Source organism: Procambarus clarkii, chromosome 31 (assembly GCF_040958095.1).
Source record: "Procambarus clarkii isolate CNS0578487 chromosome 31, FALCON_Pclarkii_2.0, whole genome shotgun sequence".
Taxonomy (NCBI): domain Eukaryota; kingdom Metazoa; phylum Arthropoda; class Malacostraca; order Decapoda; family Cambaridae; genus Procambarus; species Procambarus clarkii.
In genome coordinates, this window is record NC_091180.1 from 15,995,159 (window position 1) to 16,019,012 (window position 23,854).

At 44.6% G+C, this 23,854-nt stretch overlaps 2 protein-coding genes across 20 annotated transcripts in view; both read right to left on the reverse strand.

Moving 5' to 3' along the window:
- Positions 1-23,854, reverse strand: part of LOC123758638 (uncharacterized) — a 179,476-nt gene that overhangs the window by 33,097 nt on the left and 122,525 nt on the right. For 12 of the 19 annotated variants that reach the window (XM_045743149.2, XM_069334377.1, XM_069334382.1 and 9 more), the window contains 8 exons: positions 15,635-15,689; positions 12,902-13,078; positions 12,269-12,379; positions 10,502-10,679; positions 9,250-9,431; positions 3,254-3,401; positions 2,772-2,895; positions 558-2,577 (listed from right to left, as the gene is read on the reverse strand). In XM_045743149.2, coding sequence (XP_045599105.2) covers positions 558-2,577; positions 2,772-2,895; positions 3,254-3,401; positions 9,250-9,431; positions 10,502-10,679; positions 12,269-12,379; positions 12,902-12,961 — 2,823 coding nt within the window. In that variant the 5' untranslated portion in view covers positions 12,962-13,078; positions 15,635-15,689. Of the gene's footprint in view, positions 1-557; positions 2,578-2,771; positions 2,896-3,253; positions 3,402-9,249; positions 9,432-10,501; positions 10,909-12,268; positions 12,380-12,901; positions 13,079-14,930; positions 14,983-15,634; positions 15,690-22,350; positions 22,375-23,854 lie in introns of those variants that run through there. The other 7 variants (XM_045743153.2, XM_069334381.1, XM_045743156.2 and 4 more) reach the window with 4 other exon arrangements.
- LOC138370192 (uncharacterized) lies at positions 16,620-23,449 on the reverse strand. Its single transcript, XM_069334183.1, has 4 exons — positions 23,441-23,449; positions 20,849-21,003; positions 18,503-19,385; positions 16,620-16,991 (listed from the first exon to the last, which is right to left on the reverse strand). The coding sequence occupies exons 1-4, from the start codon at positions 23,447-23,449 to the stop codon at positions 16,620-16,622; spliced, it is 1,419 nt and encodes a 472-aa protein (XP_069190284.1).

Here is a 23,854-nt window from a genome sequence, read left to right on the forward strand (position 1 = left end):
CCAGTAGTCTCTGATGGGCCACTCGATAACTCTCCTAGCCGTAGCACTAAGGTTGTCAAGTTCCAATTACCTCGCACAGTAAACCAAATTCTGGTTCGGGGCCACGATTCATCAAGCATTTACGCATCCACTTACGGAACCTGAATATCTTTCATTAATCATTTAACGGTTTACAACTTTTAAAACTTTATAAGCTAAGTTTGTTGTTATAAACAACCACATAATGCTTTGGAGCTCACAAACTGTTTCCTCAATAATAGTGGCTTTGCCTACATTTATAAAAGATGTACAGGTTACATAAGTGGATGTGTAAAGTCTTGATAAATCCTGCTCCTGCATCCCAGTAGGCTCAGGTGGGTCTGAGGCTTCATGTGATACTGGGGCTGCCAGTACAGTAGTACTGGCAGCCCCAGTACTACTGTATAGCATGGCAAGCTACTTAGGAGCCCCTCACAGAAAAAATTAAAATGCCTACATTATGACAAAGATTTTGAAAGTTGTAACTTCAATTTAGCATCAAAATTAAAAAGATGCATATTAATGATAGTCACACTAACCTCAAACTGCGAGAAATATGCCCCTGTGACCCCAGGGAGGCTTGCTGGTCGTGGAGTTTTGGGAGTGGTTGGTTGGGGTTGTCTTTGCTGCTGCTGCTCACCAGGAAACACATCTGCAAACACAGCATCATAGGGTCCAAGAGCATCATCTTGGGTTGTAGTTGAATGGGCATCATCATGAAGAAAATCAGTATCTGATATCTCGGAACCAAACCCACTGGTTGAGACACTGTCACTGCGTGCTAGTTCCCATGGACACAACCAAGTAGTGCCTTCACGGCCCACCCCTTGTTGCTGTTGATGTGGACCCAGATTTTGAGGCCACGCTCTCCCAACCTCGTCATAGCTGGAACACTTTCTAGTGGTGAAATCAGGGTTACGATGCTCTAGCAGACGTCTAGTGTTTAGGTGAGTCTCGCTGGAGGAATAACACCTAGGAAGGCGCTGAGGGCTTGGGGCCAGTTCTGTCCTTTCCTCTATTATGATACCTGAATCACTTTGTTGTACGCCTGGAGAATTTGGAGAATTTGGGGTGGCTGCTGGGGGCCCAGCCACTGCTGCCTCCTGTGGGCTCTCTGGTAACCAAACTCCACTGGTAAGTTCAGGCGCAGTGCATGCTGCTGTAGCAGTTACTGGATGCTGCTGCTGTTTTTGTTCGCTAGAAGATATACTTAGCTCTAGAACTCGTGGACGTTCCTCTCGTGGACCTGTTAGCTGAATAGGCACAATCACCTCTCTAGGGCGCTGTATAACATGATTGGGTTGCTGTTGGCACCTCTCAATTTTTATTATAGACTCTTCATTTTCTTTGCATTTTTCATCACGAGAACTCCATAAACTATCTCGGGAATCTTTCTTGCTACTTAATAACTTTCTTGATTCATCTGGAATTGTAATATGTTCTTCTTTTTGCTTGCCATCTTCCAATTGAACTTCCAGCACTGATCTAACTTCTGGCGCTGCATTACAGGGTGTGGCAATTACCTGAGTTTCCCTAACTATTATAGGCTCACTCCGAACATAGCTCACAGGTGAAGCTTCTCTCTTCACATCAATTACACACACTGATACTTGCCGACTCTCTCTATCACTGCCACGCCGTGTGAAGGACACTGTGGATGTAGATGATGGCCTGACCGTCTTCTCATTTCTTCCCGTTTCCTCTAATCTTACTAATCCGATCTCAGAAGTGTTTCCTGCTTTTACTTTTCCTGTCTCAACAGATCCACTTCCTCTTTCCTCTACTCTTAATCTGCCACTCGTAACAATACCATTCCCTCTTCCTTCAACCAGTTCTCTCCCTGCTTCAGCTGCACCAACATTAAATGTGGCACTACTGTAATAGTTGCTGGTTGACCCACTTGTACTCTTAATGCTATCACTAGATGTAAAGCTTTCTTTTAAGGACGTAATCTTAGCCTCACTTTTGTAGTCACTGCTAGTCCGACTAGACACCTCTTTACTCTTGAAGAAGGAGCTGAAAGCAGGAGAGGAAGGAGAAGACTCGGAAGTTTTTCTAAAACTGAAAATTGGAGAATTTGTCGTTTCTCTTATGATAGTTTTCGGAGACGATGGAGGTAGATTTGAGATTGGTGTTACTGGGGATGTGCGTGTGATAGGAAGGCCATCATCACGAAGGTCATCCAAAGCAGAGGCAAAACTGAGCCGAGCAAGAGCTGTAGAAGGGGACATGTCTGGTGTGTGAGGTGAAGAGGCTGGAGATGCTGGTACGGCCTCTAGAGTTGACCGTAGGTTAAGGCTGAGAGATTTAGGCACATTACTTTGTAAACCAGCACAGGCATGTCTTTCAAGGAAACTGGATGTGAAGGCAGATGATGAGGAAACTGACGATGATGAACCAACAGAAGAGGAGTGATGAGACTCTTGGGTGCGAAACAAAATTGGGGCAGAGGCAGGACCTCGCGGGCCTACTTCTCGCCTCAGTTGCCGATCTAACTCGGCTAATTGACCTACAAAGTTAATATTTGGAGAGATCGTAGGTCTTCTTGTTTTAACATACCTGTGAAATACAGAAAAAATTCTGTAAATAAAATTAGTTTGCATATACAGTAGTATGGAGTATGAGTAGAGTACTATTCAGATAGTTTCTCAAATATAATACACAGTTTCTGTTTCTCAAGATAGTTTCTCAAATATAGAATATTGTATTTTTTCTTCATATATCTTGAATGTAATATTAATGGAACAACATACATGTAAGCCTCATCAAAAGGAAGAGAGAGATGCTTCATAACATAAGCGATTGCAACAGTAGCAGATCGAGAGATGCCCGCCAGACAGTGCACCAGCACAGAGCCACCAGACTCACGAACCTTGTCTGTTGCAGGAAACATGCATTAAACACAATAATATTAGCTCTAATTCTATTACAGTATTTCTCAAATGTTACACATTATATCAGTATCAGGCAATCTAAATAGGACATGGGCATAACATATATTGGAATACAAAAAATTGCTAAATAATTATAACTGTGAAATGGCAATCCAGAATCATATTTGACATTTCAAAAATATAAAATAAAGGTTGGCCATAATGATTCATAATATTGTAAGACAGTCACCGGTAACCACGTATGATACAGTCAACGGTAACAATATATGACAGTCACCAGTAACAATTTTAGATACGGTCATATTATGAAAAATGCAGGTGAACTGAGAGCTTGGACTCACCAATGAAGTTAAAGGCGTCGTTGAAGTAAGGGAAGAGTTTCTCGCTGAAGTTGTCGTTGACTGGGATCCTCATGAAGTGAGACTCCTGTACAAAGTCTGGCTTGGGGCATGACACGCTAACATTCAACTCATACAAGATATTGTAATCCTGAAAATATCATTAAACATTAGCAGGTAATTAGTCAGAATAACATGGCTGAAAACAACCCACAAACATAAAATAAAAGTGACAATGCCATACTGTATTAAAATCATATACCTGTACAGTGACACCTCGACTTACGATTGCCCCAACTTACGAATTTTTTGAGTTATGACTTAAATTCCGACTCAACTTACGACCGTGTTGTCGACTAACAACCTTTGTTGATACGAGTTTGGGTCGACCGAGCGCGTGTTCCTGGTGGCATGGCCGACCTTGCCTAAGTTTACCAGAACCGCCCGCTTAGTGACGATCGCGCTTGTAAAGAATTTCAGGATTTTTGTGCTTTTTTTTTTTGAACATTAAAGTAATTATTATATATCATGCTATGGGTCCCACAAAAGTCAGTGGTAAGGTTCAACCTAAGAAAACACACGTGAGGATGACCATAGAGGAAAAACAAGAGATCATTCGTAAACATGAAAATGGTATGAGGGTTGTTGATGTAGAGTAGAGGATGTCCCTTCCTCATTTATTAAGAAAGTGTGTACAGTATGGGAAGAATTGCAAAGTCTTGCTGAAAAGTGTCACCCAAATCAAGCTGTAGCAGACCATTGTGCTAACCTTTTTAATGACAATGTGACAGACAAGTGACTTCAGACAAGTGTTACAATGTTGGGAAAAACAAGTGTCACTAGAGAGGTTTTTAGTGAGAAAACAAGTGGTGAGCCACAACCAGATCCAAGTGGTATGCAGGCAAAACGTAGGAGAGAGTACCCCAGAAAAGTCATCACGCCTGATATTATAATGGAAGGGTACTCCCCTTCCAAAGACTAACAACTTTCCTCCTTCCCTCCTCCTCACCGCCTTCTATATGCCAACAAGAGTCCTCATTCAAGGTAAGATAAACATACTGTATTGTAGTGTTATTTGGTATAAAATGTATTTTAAGTTAATCCGTTCCACACCCCCAAAAATATTAGTTACATTATTTCTTAGGGGAAAATTCATTTCGACTTACGACCCGTCTCTGGGAACGGATTAAATTCGTAAGCAGAGGCCCCACTGTACCATTATGTGGTGTATAACAATAATAAGGTTAACAAATTGTAACATTAATGAGTCGTGATAATTAAAAAAAAAAGGTAATTTAGGGAGGGAGGAGGGAGTAATTTAAAAATTTTATTAAATTCTTTCCATATGTATATATTTTCCTGGATTTTAAACTATATTTTTATACTTATATACAACCAACTTGTGTCTGTCCCATATCCAAGACCATTTGTGCTGTAAATTTGGATGCAAATTTGCAAGGGGAATGCAAAGCTCCCTGCAAATTCCCCAAGCATTTAGCCACCAACTTTGGACAGACACACGCACACACTAGAAGGGAGTACAGGTACCTCCTAGTGTGTGTGAAATTTCATCCTCATAGTTTCCTACCTTGTGCTTCAAACTCACACTGTTCTTGTACTACCCACTTCCCCATTATCAGTACTGTGTTTGTGTGTGTGTGTACTCACCTATTTGTGCTTGCAGGGGTTGAGCTCTGGCTCTTTGGTCCCGCCTCTCAACTGTCTATCAACTGATGTACAGATTTGTAACGGTTCTTTGGTTACGTAAAGTATGGTGACAAATAAACACAGACACTAAGATACTATATATATATTTGGTCGAATATACAGAAGTACACAGGTGATACTTTGGTGTGAGTTGGGCGCACTGAGCGTCGGTACAGTATCTCGCAAGTGTCTGCTCTAGACCACACTTGAAAGTAGACTCTGGTTAATGTTTGCTATTCTGCTGCTTATATGCTCGGGCAACACCTCACCGTGTTGCCCGGGCAACGCCTCACCTCATTCATCTCCAAAGGTTGACAGGAATATTAACAAAGCATTTGGAGCGAGTATATTATTGGGATAATCTACTCACTACAGATTCCTGAGCCTACTGGGCTCTATCATATCTACACTTGAAACTGTGTATGGAGTCAGCCTCCACCACATCACTGCCTAATGCATTCCACCTGTTAACTACTCTGACACTGAAAAAGGTATTTCTGACATTACCCAAATACTGAGTACCTAAATGAGCCCTGTTACTCATTTGGGTACTCAGTCTCCACCTGTCCCCCCCCCCTCCTTGTTCGCGTACCACCAGTGTTAAACAATTTAGCCTTATCTACCCTGTCAATTCCTCTGAGAATTTTGTAGGTTGTGATCATATCTCCCCTTACTCTTCTGTCTTCCAGTGTCGTAAGGTGCATTTCCCGCAGCCTTTCCTCATAACTCATGCCTCCTAGTTCTGGGAGTAGCCTAGTTTCATACATCTGAACTTTTCCAGCTTCGTCTTGTGCTTGACAAGGTACAGGCTCCATGCTGGGGCCGCATACTCAAGGATTGGTCTTACATATGTGGTCTACAAGATTCTGAATGATTGCTTACACAGGTTCCTGAAGGCTGTTCTGATGTTAGCCAGCCTCGCATATGCAGATGTAATTCTTTTTATGTGGGCTTCAGGAGACAGGTTTGGTGTGATATCAACTCCTAGGTCTTTCTCTCTGTCTGTTTCATGAAGTACTTCATCTCCTATTCTGTATCCTGTGTTTGGCCTCCTGTTTCCACCGCCTAGTTTCGTTACCTTGCATTTATTCGGATTGAACTTTATTATTTATATATACAAGAGTTTTTACATTCTTGTACAGTGACTAGTGCGCGTTGCGTTTCAGGCAAGTCCTTAATCCTATGTTCCCTGGAATACGAGACCCACGAAGAATAATTTTTACAACCTTATATATATTTACAACCTTTACAAGTACCCATTTTACTGTTGAGTTAAACAGAGGCTACAGTTAAGGATTTGCGCCCAGTCAAACCTCCCCGGCCAGGATACGAACCCAGGACAAAGCACTTGCGGAACGTCAGGCGAGCGTCTTACTACTACGCCACGGAGACCACAAGAATAATAAATCTTTATTATTCGCCTCTTTAGTACCCATTTGTTGGACCATTCATTCTAGTCTAGATCTTGTGGCCTCATACTATCTTCCCCCGTCTTAATCCTCCTCATAATTTTGCATCATCAGCGTGTGTGTGTGTGTACTCACCTATTTGTGCTTGCGGGTGTTGAGCTTTGGCTCTTTGGTCCCGCCTCTCAACTATCAATCAACTGGTGAGACTGGTGTGTGTGTGTGTGTGTAATTTATACACACACACCTGCTCACTACTCTTAACTTCCTAATAACATCACTATGGTTCAATTGAGCTTGTATAGTTTCCACCCATGTCCTCTCGTCCTGTCCCTGTTCATGCTAAACTTCAGGGAGAAAATGATAGGAGAGACTGCATATAAGACGGTATGCGACTGGCAAGACAGGGCCCAATAGCTGAAGCTTAATCCCCACCAGCCCGGAGGAGAAACCACCCACCCTAATCCCTGCTGCGCCGGGCGGAGCTCACGTGTTTGCCCGGCAAACGTGTGCAGTAGGGGCCCCCGCGCGCCAAAATTAGCGCGCCAAATCAACATTCGCATCCGATAATAAAACAGACCACTGTTTAACCCATGGGAGCCACACTGGCCAGCCTCACGCCCCAGGAAAGAAAAATAATAGCCGGGGAGAGAAGAACTGTCACGCATTAGGAGAGGAACAGAAAAAGAGGATTAAATGTTACACAGAGATGCACTAAAACAGCCCCCAGCGTCTATACTAGGCTGGTGCCGTCAAGGCGAAGCCCACCAGCAGCGCCTCTGCATGATCCAATATTAGCTTTAGCAATCGGCTTTATCCTCTAGCAATTGGCTTTATCCCTGTCAGTTATCAAATATCCTCTCATGGTCACGTGACCTCATGCACTGAAAGATTAATTATTTTCTGTCAGAGGCTTTATAACTATTTCTTTATAGTTCCAGGGATCATCGCCCTCTTTGGCTTAGTCGTTGATCAGGTATTCTGGCTAACGGCCTGATCGCTATGCTGTTGTTTCTTACTTTATCTCAATGTGCTTATTGTAGCACCCAAACATTTCGCTGTACATTAACGATGAGGCTGGTAACACCGAAGCTTCATCTCAACGCCCCAAACACTGACGTTGACACTTGCAAGTCTTGCCTGAATCACGGATGTGTACTGGTACCCGTCAAGAATTAGAGCTACTGTAAAGAGCTAGGCCGAGCTGTGTGACGTTGAGAAATTTTAGGAGGACGGGCTGCTCTGAAGGCATAGTGATACGAGGAGCAGGGAAAGCTTTGCTAGTCATAATATTTGCGGATATAGCTTACGAGTTGCTTCTGAGGGAAACTTTGGTTCAAGAGCTATGCTGGAAATGCACATAAATTCGGTTTAACGAAGTTTACTTTGGGAGGCTGTAACAACAGCTTATCTGATCGGAGTGCCTTCGGGGAACAAATATCGATAAATTCAGATACTCAGAAATGGATGTTATTTATGCTTACGATAACAATTGTCTGGAACGAAATGAAGTTGAAATGAGCCGTAAACTCCATCCCTAAACAAAGACTGCATAGCAATCGCCCGCAGAGGGAGAGCAAATATTTCGTAGCTAGTATGTTTAAAGATTGAGAGCCGGAGCCCAAGAGCTGAAGTTCATACCCCCGCTGCAAGCAGACAGCTGAGGAGCAGATGCGTGTACAGGTGCTTATGATCGGGGCACAGGTGTTTCTGGGAGCAGTGACTCACCCCAGGAACACATGTTTCCCGCCTACACCTGCTCGCAGCCGCCGCCTCCTAACATGTGACGATGACCGCATTACCCCATGAATCCTCCTCCTCCATTGTCAAGCTCAATCCAACTGATACATTTCTTGAATTTATGGTCTGGTTTTGAGAGTCTGGATTTAGTCAGGTTTTAAGAGCTAGGTACTGCATGTGTTTGTGGGTAGTGAAGTGTGGTGTTGTGTATATATTGAGTCCACCTGCACAAACTAGGTTTTGGACTTTGGGTTGTTTAAGGCAGGTGTGTTTAGCTGTGTTTCTAGGTTCTCAAGGATGTATGAGAGTGTGTAACGTGACCAGTATCAGGTCCCTCCTCACACTTCAGCAACACAGTCTGCCCGTGCTTCCGTCTCCTGCTTTATCGCTCTTCTCATAGAATTCCAAGAAGTTTGTTAAGCTTCGCTTGACTTCTCTGGTGCCATGTTGGTGTCTGGGGAAAAACATTTGCAGACACTGATTATTAACTCGTGATGTCCTGATGGTCCTCTACAGTACTTTGCAGTACTGTAGAGGACCATGTCCATGTCCACTTCCTCTGCTGTTATATCTTTATCTTCTTGTTCAGTCGCACGCACTCCCTCTACTCTCTGCTACTTCCGGTTCAATTAACCTTTTAGAGAGCACACATTTTCTGTAAGTTCACATAATTTTTTTGTAGCAACGGAACAGTTTGATTGCTCGTTTGCCAACATTACTGTGTGTGTGTGTCTCTCGTACCCCAAGCTAAAGCTGCTACTGGAGTTAGCCTCTGCCACCACCTCAATGAAATGTGTTAGCCGAATGCTGCATACTTGAGAATTGGTCTCACGTAGGTGGTTTATTGCTTTGAATATTCCCAATTGTCAAAGGATATGATATATGTGGTGCCCCACATGGAAGACAAAAGTATCTGGTTTAATAACTGAAAGTTTCACATTATTCATTAAGGTGATCTGCCTAAATTGGTCTGCTGTAAACAATATGTTTATATCTTCTCCGGGCGCCTCCATCAACACTGTGGTGAATGTTGAGTTGTTCAGAGGTGCTCAGAGAAGGTGCTCAGAGAAGAGGTGCTCAGAGGTGCTCAGAGAAGAGGTGTTCAGAGGTGGTGAGAGAAGAGGTGGTGAGAGAAGAGATACTTACAGAGAGAAGCTGCCTGTTGCTGGCGTCGTGCTGGGAGCCCAGATAGAGGAAGGGGAGGATCCTGGTGGGTCCCGCGGTGGAGACTGGAAGACAAGGCTGGGACTGGGTGGTGAGGGGCGTGCACTTCTTGCTAGAGTCCTCGCACAGCTCTGGAAACCTCGCCTGGAATTCCAGAAACCCTCCTGGCAGCCCCACATGGGATCAAATGCCACAGTGGAAGGGTCAGAGGGGGTGCAGTTAGCCCAAGGTGGTAACAGGGGTCAAGGTCACAGTGCCAGAGGGGGAATCAAAATCAGGAGCCGGAAAAAAAAGAAAAATTATAATTAATGTCAATATTGGATGAAAATTTAACAACAAATCTGTCATATATGAATCGTACGAGAAAATATCTGACCAATTTGTGTGTGTGAAGGTATAGATGTTCATGAAAGATATTTAGAGACACGCGGTGTTTGTAAACACTTGAAACAGAAGCATCCAGCTATCATCACTTGGATTCTTCACTCAGGGGTGTGACACTCTTATTTCCCACCTCCATGGCTACTGTCCTCTCACATGTGGTAAGTTACCCTCACTCACACAGACACATGGGGAGTACCCCGTCACACAGACACAAGGGGAGTACCCCCACTCTCACAGACACAAGGGGAGTACCCCCACTCACACAGACACAAGGGGAGTACCCCCACTCACACAGACACAAGGGGAGTACCCCCACTCACACAGACACAAGGGGAGTACCCCCACTCACACAGACACAAGGGGAGTACCCCCACTCACACAGACACAAGGGGAGTACCCCCACTCACACAGACACAAGGGGAGTACCCCCACTCACACAGACACAAGGGGAGTACCCCCACTCACACAGACACAAGGGGAGTACCCCCACTCACACAGACACAAGGGGAGTACCCCCACTCACACAGACACAAGGGGAGTACCCCCACTCACACAGACACAAGGGGAGTACCCCCACTCACACAGACACAAGGGGAGTACCCCCACTCACACAGACACAAGGGGAGCACACACAGACACAAGGGGAGCACACACAGACACAAGGGGAGCGCACACAGACACCAGGGGAGCACACAGACACAAGGGGAGTGTGTGAGGGGCGACACTCACACAGACACAAGGGAAGCACACACAGACACAAGGGGAGCACACACAGACACTAGGGGAGCACACACAGACACTAGGGGAGCACACACAGACACCAGGGGAGAGTGTGAGGGGCGACACTCACCAGCCAGCAGGTAGACGCAGGGGAAGGCTCTGCCCAACTTGTTGAGGAGGACGTGAAGGAAGGAGTCTTGAGGGATGGCGGAGACTGAGGCAGCGTTCTGGTCGTAGACGATAATGTCCAGCTGCTGGTGCAGCTCCGCCACCTGACACGCCTGCTGCAGGTAGTCGTGCACCGAGATCTGTGGACGACCACCATCACGCTGCTTATATGGCCGCTGCGCACTTGTTTGCCCGTCTTACGCCCTTGTTTTTGTCTCATTATATCAGTGCGTCGATTGTGTCCACATGTTGTTATTTGATGTTAGGAGGACGTGTTCCATGCTTGTATGGGAGTATGTTAGGAGGGTGTTCCATGCTTGTATGGGAGTTTGGTGATTGTTCTGGTAACTGGCCGATTGTCTTACTTGCCTAAGTTGTTAAATGGTTGTTTACGATTGGTAGAGGACTATTAAGTGGTTGTTTGGGCAGTTAGATAATTAGTTGGGGGGTGGGGGGGGGACTGACTGTATTAGTGTTAGGGTATCACGCTCTTTATTAACTGCTTGTCTCAATGTCCCAGATGATACTTTCCAGGTTTCGTGAGGTTGTTTAAAAGCGATAAATAGATATTGGGATTTTCTGACATTTGCCTGTTGTAGTCGTATATATAATATTTAGCTGCATATGATGTTTGTTGGCCGTATCTGTCGTGATGATCTCTCTCAAACTAATTGTGAAAATGAGACATAATGACAGGAACTCGGATTTTTCTCCCTCCCTGGCTGTGAGAGAGGAATAGGGAGTGAGGGAGGGATGGAGGGGCGAGCAGGAGTGACGTCAGGTGTTACTCATATACTTGGCAATGCTCGCAGTTCCCCTCAAAAACTCTCCCCCAACATAGAGGTCCGCGTCTGTGGTTTATGCTCCAGCAGGAGTGTAAACACGCCTCCTCTGTGCCAACCTCCAAGAATAAAGTCTTCTAAACGCATTCAAAGTCTCTTTTTAACATTTCAGGCGACGGATTTGTTGTTACGGACACAGTGTCCGTCTTAACCATTTACGCGGAAAACTTCCATACTTGATAATACTTTTTTTAGGATTATTTTGAGGTTGGGGGAGGGGAGGAGGATTTAAGAATATTTTATTTCAGACTATATTAATACTTAGTGTATACATCGTCTATACATCGCTACACAACAAATTACCATATTTGACACAACTTCTTGCTCAACAACGACCCAATATATATATATATATATATATATATATATATATATATATATATATATATATATATATATATATATATATATATTGTATTTATACAAAATCATTTGGTTTCCGTACACAACCTCTTTCCAATAATATCTACAAACTGTGCTAGTTAAATATGTGACGATCTTGTATACCGGTCAATACGCAATACAGAAAAAAAACAGGTTTAAAATACACATGACAGGTCCTTGTCTACTATTTTATACACAGGTTCCCTAACGGAGTCCACAACATGAAAGAAAAAATGATCTTTGTGCACTTAACTTAAACCCTGCTTGATATTACGTCAATATTAAATGCACAACGTGAATAATAATACTGTAGTTAGTACTGTAAGTAATACTGTAAGACCCCTAACTGTAGTTAGGGGTCTTCACATGATAAAGTTAGGAGCCTCTAATTTATTAACACACACGCGCCCACACACACACACACACACACACACGCGCCCACACACACACACACGCACGCGCACTCTAAGAAGATGAACACAAGATTGTGATTTACAACTTACAGAATCTTGCTGTAGCCTCTTCTTCCTGATCTTGGACGACCACACATTAATGGAGTTAAGAATGTGGGAAGTGTTATACTCGCAGAACGTCCGGCTGTCTATAATCAGCGCCTGCGTCAACAATACAAAAGAAAGGTGATTATCGTACGCTATTGTGTGTCCCATGTCTAGGGTAAACAAACTTAATCAAGGTAATTAGGCAGCACAATCTTAAACTAATTGAATTGTATTTGGTTTGGCCGTAGCATAGTTTGACAAAATATTAAGAGCGAAACCCTATCCCAACAAGTTAAACTGTCAGTAACACTAAAACTTAATTTAATTTTAAACTAGCATAACCTGATTTAGCCAGATCTAATTCAACTTATTTAGACCTAGCTTGGCCTTACCTAGCCTAATAAATGGAGTCTAGCCTAGCTAGTCAAACCTGGCAGAAATAACTTATACCTAGCCTATAGCCTACAAACTTAGCTTAACTTAGCCAAGGCTAGCCTAAAGTTGCCAAGCCTAGCCTAGCCTAACGTAGCCTAGCTTAAAGTAGCCAAGTCTAGCCTAAAGTAGCCAAGCCTAGCTTAAAGTAACTAAGCTTAAAGTAACTTGGTGTTCAGGAGCTCACATACACTGGGAACTCACCTTATCGCTCCTAACTAGTAGTGAGAGCTTGTGGGGCTTGACCACCCTGATGGACTCCATGGTTCCTCTACCGTCCGCCGCTGCTGCTGCTGCTGCTACTGCTGCTGCTGCTCCTTCTCCAGCTGGCAGGCGCCGTCAGCTGCCCCTACCCTCACACTGAGTGCTGTCTGACACCACCTGTCAACGAACTCACATGAGTATGCCATAGATTTAAGGGTTTGGTGTTGGACCTGCCAACTGCAGCAGGGTTAACACCACACTAGCTTACTGACCGACTAACAGTATACTTTAGTCCTGTACATTGTCCAGCACTACAGTAAATCCTGTGTATATAAGACAAAATGTTCCAGGTCAGATGCCAGATGTTTGCGGTTAGGCTTACGCAACGTTTAATAGTGATTTGTGATAGTATAGTGTCATTGGTGAGGGGGGGGGGTTAGTTCAAACCACTTGCCAGTCCTCAAAGTAGGATTGGCCCCTATTGCGACAACCAGCGGCTCTTATGAAGTCTATAAATGTGGTTCGGTTTTCCATAGAGTTTTTCAACAGACTTTTTCAAATATTCATCACCCACACAATCACAACCTTATTACAATGATCTATAAAATTTGCAGTAGAAAAAGTAACCTTGTGGTTATATTGTGTTTTTGTTGGGTGTGTGTGTACTGTGTGTTGTGGGGGAGAGTGAGAGGCTGGGAGGTAGAGAGAACAGGAGGAATGGAGGGAGAGAGAAAATACAGGAATGAGGGGGAAGTAAATGAGAGAAATGGGAATGTAGAGAAACACACACATTACACTGTATCTCGCCTGTGTGAGACAACCCCACGTGAGAGGTTGTTCTGGAAACTGAAATATACTGGAGGGGGGTGGCAGAGGACGGGTTGGACAGGCAGACTGCTGACATGGATGACAGTTTTTGTGTAAGTGACAGAGTAATGAGAACGATAATCAGAGGTAATATATCAGAGTGGCAAAATATTAACTATCGGAGTACCCCAGGGTTCAGTTCTGATCCAGTGGTCTGTTGTGGCTATAACTGTGCACTGTGTTAAGTAATGTTCCAGTGGTCTGTTGTGGTTGTAACTGTGCACTGTGTTAGGTAATGTTCCAGTGGTCTGTTGTGGCTGTAACTGTGCACTGTGTTAGATAATGTTCCAGTGATCTGTTGTGGCTGTAACTGTGCACTGTGTTAGATAATGTTTCAGTGGTCTGTTTCACATACCTTGTGTGTGTGGTCATCATGTATCCTTCCTGTGTCCCTGTGTGTGGTCATCATGTATCCTCTCCTGTGTCCCTGTGTGTGTGTGGTCATCATGTATCCTCTCCTGTGTCCCTGTGTGTGTGTGGTCGTGCATGTATCTTGTTATGTTTCACTGTTGATAGAATGTTTCACTGTCGTCTAACAATGTATTTCAGTGTCTAACAGCACCCTATATGTCTTATTATAGATGAGTCTTGTAATCCAATTGAAGCCCTCCTGTGTTGAACTGTACCATGTGTCCTCTGACACGTGAGCACCTCCTGTGTTGAACTGTACCATGTGTCCTCTGACACGTGAGCACCTCCTGTGTTGAACTGTACCATGTGTCCTCTGACACGTGAGCACCTCTTGTGTTGAACTGTACCATGTGTCCTCTGACACGTGAGCACCTCTTGTGTTGAACTGTACCATGTGTCCTCTGACACGTGAGCACCTCCTGTGTTGAACTGTACCATGTGTCCTCTGACACGTGAGCACCTCTTGTGTTGAACTGTACCATGTGTCCTCTGACACCTGAGCACCTCTTGTGTTGAACTGTACCATGTGTCCTCTGACACGTGAGCACCTCTTGTGTTGAACTGTACCATGTGTCCTCTGACACCTGAGCACCTCTTGTGTACAGGAGTCTTACACTCACACGTACATATACATACGAGGACATCTACCTCTACCGGGACACGTACACACAAGAGGGGAGGGGGTAGACGGAGGGGGGTAGACTAGCCAGTAGACGGATCGATGACCCCCCCCTCCCCCCCTGTGACTCACCATGACTCACCGTCTACCACCACAGCACCGGGTAGATGTCTCCTGGTGGTGCCTAGGAACAAAGGTAGATACCTACCATCAATTCGTGTGTTCAAAGGTAGATCGTTAGGGGCAAAGGTTGTACATATGTGACTACAGTTACATGTCTAGGACCACCTGTACACATCTAGAACAAGCATAGATAACTAAAATCACGGCTATATGAGGTGTACTTGTTTGGGCAGACAATCTAGATAGTTGTGAGGGTGAAGCAGCAGGAGTACACACCCGGCAGGAGACTCGAACCCTAGCAAGCACAGATGGTCCACAACAACTGCCATAGCTGGTACACCTTTACGCCCTCACAGGTGTGGCCCAACCACGCCTCTGAGGTTGGTGTAGTGAGGTAAAGGTGTACCAGCTATGTCAGGTGTTGTGAAGCATCTCCGCTTGCTAGGGTTCGAGTCTCCTGATGGGTGTGTCTAAAGTTGTTCAACAATATATATATATATATATATATATATATATATATATATATATATATATATATATATATATATATATATATATATTTAGAACGTAGATAAGAATAATCCACAATTTAGACTTTGTGTTAGCGAAATGTATAGGTGTTCCAAGGTGAGAAATATGAGTCAGGGGAGGGGGAGGGGGGGGGGAGGGGGTAGAAAGTAGAAAAGGCAGGCTGGTAGATGTAGATGACTCACCATTGTGTTGGAGGTCGGCGTCCTTGGCCTATGGAGCCTCACAGGACGCTACGATCTGAGGAGTAGATGGATAGGACCTGAGGTTAGTATACGTCCTCTCATCTACTTCATCCTATAATCTACTCCTATTCTTGTTCTACCATCATGTTTATCTACTCTTGTTCTACCATTTTGTATGTTTTTGCTGTACTAATCTACCTCTGTTTTAGTCCTAATTACTCCCTTATGCTAATGTTCTCTTACCACTAGTTGCTCTGCTGTAATTGTCCCATAATATTACTGTATGTGCCATCTACCTACACCCTTGGTGTGTACCTCACCTTCCTCTACCACTACACCTCTAGTACACAGTCTCTCGACATCACAATCCTGCTTCTCACACCTTATATACCTCCCAAGAATGCTAAATTACAATTATAATTCATGTTAAAGTAAAATAATAAAAAATGTGAAATTTAGTACACGTGATTATATATATATATATATATATATATATATATATATATATATATATATATATATATATATATATATATATATATATATATATATATATATATATATTTTGTGCCCATCAAGCTTGAATGGTCCACAAGCTAACACGCATCAGAAAACTCTTTTCCGATGAAGGATTCGAACCCAAACAGCCAGGGCTCCATGCCCTGTGGTTTCTCCAGTACTATAACTCTGAACCACACTGACTGTACAAAAGAATTGGAAGCAGTCTGACCCTTAACCCATTTCCCGACAACACTCAGTGACTTTTTGGGCACAGATATTTCATCAAATCCTACTGGAACCACACGAGTATTATTTGTGATACATAAATGATACTCGCGTGTCCCCAGCAACATGTTAGAGAAATATATGTAGTAGACATAATAGAGGAAAATAGATTGGTTAGAAAGGAGGGGCCCAGGAGCTAATAGCTCGATTCTGCAGGCACAGGAAGTAAATACACGCCGCAGACGCGCTGCTAACTTGTTTACATGCCATCAGCTGCCAATGTCCTCTTATTATCATACGGCGTCATCTTATTGTACAGCGTTACCTTATTGTTGATCAGCGACGTGTTATCGTACACCGCCACCTTATTATCGTTCAGCGACGTATTATACACCGTCATTTTATTATCGTTCAGCGACGTATTATCATACACCGTCACCTTATTATCGTTCAGCGACGTATCATACACCGTCACCTTATTATCGTTCAGCGACGTATCATACACCGTCACCTTATTATCGTTCAGCGACGTATTATCATACACCGTCACCTTATTATCGTTCAGCGACGTACTATCATACACCGTCACCTTATTATCGTTCAGCGTGGTATATTTATCGTACAGTGTCGCCTTATTATCGCACAGCGGCCTTATTATGGTATGGTGAAAGGAGAGTTATCTGAGCTTGGCGCCATGTTATCTCACACACACATACGCATTAACGGTAGAGCAGATAAAGCGGGAGTATCTCTTGCTATCTATATAAGACGGAGTGGAAGTGGTCAGGCGGGTCCACACACTACTTCATTTAAAGTATTATTGTCCGTGTTAAACGTGTTATCCCTATAATTTGTCAGGTAGCAGTAGACAGGTTACCAGGAACTGTGGCCTGCATCCTGGGCACCGTCACCAGGTATCTTCAGATGATTTCGGGGCTTTAGTGTCCCCGCGGCCCGGTCCTCGACCAGGCCTCCACCCCCAGGAAGCAGCTTGTGACAGCTGACTAACACCCAGGTACCTATTTTACTGCTAGGTAACAGGGGCATAGGGTGAAAGAAACTCTGCCCATTGTTTCTCGCCGGCGCCTGGGATCGAACCCGGGACCACAGGATCACAAGTCCAGTGTGCTGTCCGCTCGGCCGACGGGCTCCCTGGGAAGTAACTATGGAAGTACCTGGATGATGAAAGTCTAAGTACATGGTTCTGCCAATTTATATATATGAAAAAGACTAAAGACTAACAAATCCCGCTTAATGCCCCAAGAAGACAAGAGTGGTGGTGAAGGCTGGGCAGATGGTGCCCCCCCTGAGTGTTCACAACCTGGTTGATAACATTCAACATAACACACTGTTATCCAAGCTTGTGAAACATGGAGGAGGAGTAACAGCCAGGGCGGTCAGAGAGTACCTCCATGATAGGAACCAAAGGGTTAAGATGAGTTAAGAGGCCTCACAGGGAAGAGAAGTCAGCAGCGTCAATATTGACACCAACTGTCCCTCCTCATGTCCATGACCTTAATGAGGAAGATGAGGCAGTTATGTCCCGTGACCCATAATTGACCTGGGACGACCCATACAAGGTCACGGGCGGTCGCTGACAGTCACTACACTTCAAGGGGGACATAGTATAAGGCAGGGGGGGGGGATAATACAATCTGATACAATAGTTTCAAAATAATAGTCACTGCATTATACAACCGGGAACAGTGTGCGTGCAGCGACGCCCAACAGTCTGGTGGACCAGTCCGTCAAGCAAGTGGTCTGATCAGAATGTAAAGTCACGTCCACCCAAGGGAACCAGAGAGGAACAACCAACCACTACACAAACAAACGTATAAACCAATTAGATAAAGACAATCACAATCCGGGTAATAATAACTAAAGAGGTTCCCAGGCAAGTGTAGCAACCTTTAAAACAATCTCTTTAGTTCGTGGTGGAAGAGTTGTTCATTATTTACAACATATGTCAGACCTAACAGGAGTATGCAGCGACCCCTTGCTGCCCAAATCTAAAGACGCATATTAACGTTACCAATCGTAATAAATGCAACAATATGTATACTAATTTGTTGAAACATGAGCAATGTTGAAAGATTAGTCTCTTAACATTTATAGACTGGAAGACAGGTGAGGTGTGGACACGGCACTGGACACGGCACTGGACACAGCACTGGACACGGCACTGGACACAGCACTGGACACAGCACTGGACACGGCACTGGACACAGCACTGGACACAGCACTGGACACGGCACTGGACACGGCACTGGACACAGCACTGGACACAGCACTGGACACAGCACTGGACACAGCACTGGACACGGCACTGGACACGGCACTGGACACGGCACTGGACACAGCACTGGACACAGCACTGGACACGGCACTGGACACAGCACTGGACACAGCACTGGACACGGCACTTGACACAGCACTGGACACAGCACTGGACACAGCACTGGACACAGCACTGGACACGGCACTGGACACGGCACTGGACACGGCACTGGACACGGCACTGGACACGGCACTGGACACAGCACTGGACACAGCACTGGACACAGCACTGGACACGGCACTGGACACAGCACTGGACACAGCACTGGACACGGCACTGGACACGGCACTGGACACAGCACTGGACACGGCACTGGACACGGCACTGGACACGGCACTGGACACGGCACTTGACACAGCACTGGACACAGCACTGGACACAGCACTGGACACAGCACTGGACACAGCACTGGACACGGCACTGGACACGGCACTGGACACGGCACTGGACACGGCACTGGACACGGCACTGGACACGGCACTGGACACGGCACTGGACACAGCACTGGACACGGCACTGGACACGGCACTGGACACAGCACTGGACACAGCACTGGACACGGCACTGGACACGGCACTGGACACGGCACTGGACACGGCACTGGACACGGCACTGGACACAGCACTGGACACAGCACTGGACACGGCACTGGACACAGCACAGCACCCTTCAGAGCAGGAGAGATTGCTGAAATAGAGGGAATACAGAGAACATATACGGCACGCATAGACGAGATAAAGCACCTAAATTATTGGGATCGTCTCAAAGCTCTCCAAATGTACTCACTAGAAAGAAGACGAGAGAGATACCAAATAATATACACATGGAAAATACTGGAGGGACAGGTCCCTAATCTACACAGTAAAATAACAACATACTGGAGTGAACGATATGGAAGAAAATGCAGAATAGAACCAGTGAAGAGCATAGGTGCCATAGGCACAATCAGAGAACACTGTATGAACATCAGAGGTCCACGGTTGTTCAACGTCCTCCCAGCAAGCATAAGAAATATTGCCGGAACAACCGTGGACATCTTTAAGAGGAAACTAGATTTATTCCTCCAAGGAGTGCCGGACCAACCGGGCTGTGGTGGGTATGTGGGCCTGCGGGCCGCTCCAAGCAACAGTCTGGTGGACCAAACTCTCACAAGTCAAGCCTGGACTCGGGCCGGGCTTGGGGAGTAGAACAACTCCCAGAACCCCATCAACCAGGTATCAAGCAGGACACAGGACGGGACAGCACACAGCTCCTCACCTAGACACCACAGTAATCCCCACTGTCAGCCTTGACACTTTACAATGTGTGGGGCGGGGGGGGGGGGGCTGCCTGGTGGGCGGGGCTAGTGTGACCAGAAGGGCGGGGCTAGTGTGACCGGAGGGGGGAGGGGCGGGGCTAGTGTGACCGGAGGGGGGGGGGGGGCGAGGCTAGTGTGACCAGAGGGGGGAGGGGGGGCGGGGCTAGTATGACCGGAGGAGGGGGGGCAGAGGCTGTACACTATACGCCACTCTAGGCCTATCTCAAACTATAACAACCTGGTTATAATTGAGGAAGAAGAGTTTAAGTAGGTGATGACACTACACATAAGTTTTGTGTTGTACACAAAGTAGAACACGTGTTCCATGGTACGATATCTACACCACATGTTGTTGTTTCACATTTAGCTACTCAGAACTAAGTGTCCATGTAGCACGGGCTATGGTGAGCCCGTAATCTACACCACAGTACCATATCTAACTCACAGTACCGTATGTAAACCATGGTACCATATCTAAATTCCTTTGGTTCTACTCCACTTCCGTTTTCTGTTACCCCCCTTGATAATATACACGATATACTGGACATGATAAATGGCTGTTTGAATATTTAAATGGTTATTTAAACACTAGATTAGAATATGGAGGAAAATACCAGTAAAATAAATAACAATTATCTTGATGAATACCTAAGAACCAATCACATAAATGCTAGAACATTCCCCCTGTTGATTCACTCTTGTCATCAACCGGCTGTTTATTGGTCATTATTGCGTAATTACTTATTTTTATTATGGCCGGGGAAGAGTGCCGTCATCAGCAGCCGCCTGCCTCCCTGCCTCATGAATCACTGAAGAGATATAGCCGGCGCCCCTCTATTTAAACACCGCCCACCGTTCAACTCCCTCTACTCCCACTTGTGCACTATTACACCTACACTCCTGTCCTCTATTGCATTCATTTTCCCCTGAGAATGTTCCTGTTTCCCCATCATCATCACCATCATTATCATCATCATCATCATCATCATCATCATCATCATGTCCTAACTGTGTGTTGGTGTGTCATATTTCAGGGTACTGGTGTGTATCGTGTGGCTGACAGCGGTGTATTTACATAACCTCTGGTGGTGTGTGTATTATTGCAACACCCGGTCCTTGTGAGTGTGGCTCACCACTCTCCTTTTCCACCAGCCATGATGTCACTTCCATGCTACGTCATGTCATTTCCTTTACGCCACAACTTCCCATTTTCTATAATGATTTTAATTATCATTGGTGAATTTACTACTGAATGTGATTAGTTTGTATTGTTTACTCCTGGATGAATGGTCTCTGATGGATGGTACATGAATAAGTCGATCATTCATTCATCACGCGACGCGATTATTTTGTCTAATTACCTTCATTTGTTTATTTTGAACAATCCACATACATTGTCTGACAGGAATTTTCCCGTTGCAAGAAAATTCCCGCTGGATGAAGATAATTTATCAAAGCGACGAAAATTTCCCGTCCGACCCTTTCCTCTGGATCATTGTCTAGTTATTTATGATTTAAAACTTTGGTATTTCAGTTTCCCTGTTGTCAGTTGCAGACCTGCACTAAGTTAGGACCACTAAGCACTTGGCTGGACGGTAGAGCGACGGTCTCGCTTCCTGCAGGTCGCCGTAAAATCCCCGACCGTCCAAGTGGTTGGGGTACCATTCCTTCCCTCCCCCGTCCCATCTCAAAACCTTATGCTGATTCCTTCCAAGAGGTATATAGTGGTAATGGCTTGGGGCTTTCCCCTGATAAATCCCTGCCATCTTCGTATCAGCTCTACCTTTACACGCCGCCCTCAGTCATTAGTGCCTCTATATAATATACAATTTCTGCACCTATTAACTATTACTAGCTCCTATGTATATTTGATTAATGAAATTATTATCGAGAAACTTACTACAATGCCAATCCTTCTCCTTCAATGAATGAAGGTGAAGGAAAACCCTACATTATATAACAAAAATATTCATAATATACAGGAATTCAATTGAGGTGTTTGATGAGTGGTGGGCGAGGGCAGCAGCAGCAGCAGCAGGCAGCCCAGGAGGGCGCCACACTACCTTAGTCCAGGATGTTACTGGCGGTGTGTTATCATGAAATATTTCTCTCCCTCTCTGTACACCGTTGGTGTTCACTCCCCGCCAGAGTGTGTCTCACATCCCGCAGCCCCTTCACTACACCCACAACACCCACCACTCTACGATTTCAGCTAATTATAGGCAAAGTAGGATTGACTTTTTGTATAATTTTGCAAATATTGCAATATTTTTTAATTGACTTCATGAAAATAGCACGGGGAATTGGGGGTATTAGAGGGTTGATATTTTCTTAATGTGTGGCACTAGAACCGACCTGAGCCTATTACACTCCTTAACCCCACATTCTTCATGTGTCAAAGTTGGGTTAGGCTACACTCTAACGTCTGGCCTCCAGCCTTCCACAAACAGACGGTCTCTTACACAGATATAGATAGATTATGATGTTTATATTCCAACTTGCTTGATATTTATATCATCAGAGAATATAAGATCCTGTACTATCGCCTGTGAGTCATACGAGAGATATGACGTCAAAGTTATCCTCGTCAATATGCCATTGTTGATAATCTTATCACTGCAAAATATAACAAATCTCTCACTGTACTAGTCCACAGTTGAAACATTCACCCTCCCCCCTCCCCACACAAGCCTCACCAGGCTTCAACTTTCCCTATTTACACCCCCCCTTATTCCCTCCTGCGGCATTTCTCAGCCACTCCGTCACTGCAAGTAATAATTCCCCATCCTTCCCGAGTGTGACTCACAGTGGGGAATATGACATATGTGTTTTAATTTACGGCGAGATTTTTGGGAGTCGGCGTTAGGGAGGGAGGACGAGAATAGGCTTCCTGCCGACACCACCAACATGGCCGCCGACGCTCCCGCCAAATTTATCCCGGGTCAAAGTCCCCCCCCCCCCCCCCCACACACACACACGCGGGGAATATGTACACCAAGACAAGGGATATGTAAACTGAGAAGGGGTCTACTTCCCGGTCTATGTAACCTCAGAGTTTAAAGTTTATAGGCTTTTAAGTCCAAAACCTTAAGTCCCTCCGACAACTTGGGTTTCTTGAGGTATAACAATATGGAGAATATTGTGGTTGGTATATAATTGTCACTGAATATGTTTAGAATATTTTCTTGATTGATATAATTATAATGATTCATATTATTATAATTATTATAACTAGGATGATAATGACCTTGATAATTGACATTATGATTATGATGATCACATTGGTAATAATTGTGATGAATATAATGACCAATACTATAAATGTAATGCAATGATGACTATGACTAATATGATGATCATCTATAATTACGGTTATGACTATACCAATAATTGTGATAATGAGTGTAATAGCTCTAATAGCCTATGCATAAACGCTTAGGCCTACCGTAACCATTATGCCAATATAACATGAAATAAATTGAAAACAAACCACAATTACAGAAAAAGCCTGGGACAATATTACCGACTCCGTCATCCACTCATTATGAAATGTTCAGGAAAATGTTACACGGTGTAGGAAATATATCCATAATGATTCGCTCATAACACAATATTTACGTCACCTTTCAAAAATAGCAACATTGGTCACGGTTTCCCAAGCCGGGAAATCATGCCACATCTCTTAACACGAATAATTAATCCTTCTAAGTGAAAACGATAATCATACCTTTGATAGTGGAATTAGATTTAAAGTCTTGCGGAATGTGTATGGGATCTTTGTTTTTAATAAGAAAAATAGAAAGGAAATTTCGATTCAAGGCGGAATTTACACGTGGCACCGTCGCCGCCTCTGACCTGG

Bases quoted from the DNA above. Each gene is read 5' to 3' on its own strand.
- LOC138370192 (XM_069334183.1), bottom strand. The intron at 19,386-20,848 runs GTGGGCGGTGTT...CCTCTATTTCAG, and splicing joins GGAGTAGAGGGAGTTGAACG to CAATCTCTCCTGCTCTGAAG. The intron at 16,992-18,502 runs GTGTCCACACCT...TGCGATAATAAG, and splicing joins CCAGTGCCGTGTCCAGTGCC to GCGACACTGTACGATAAATA.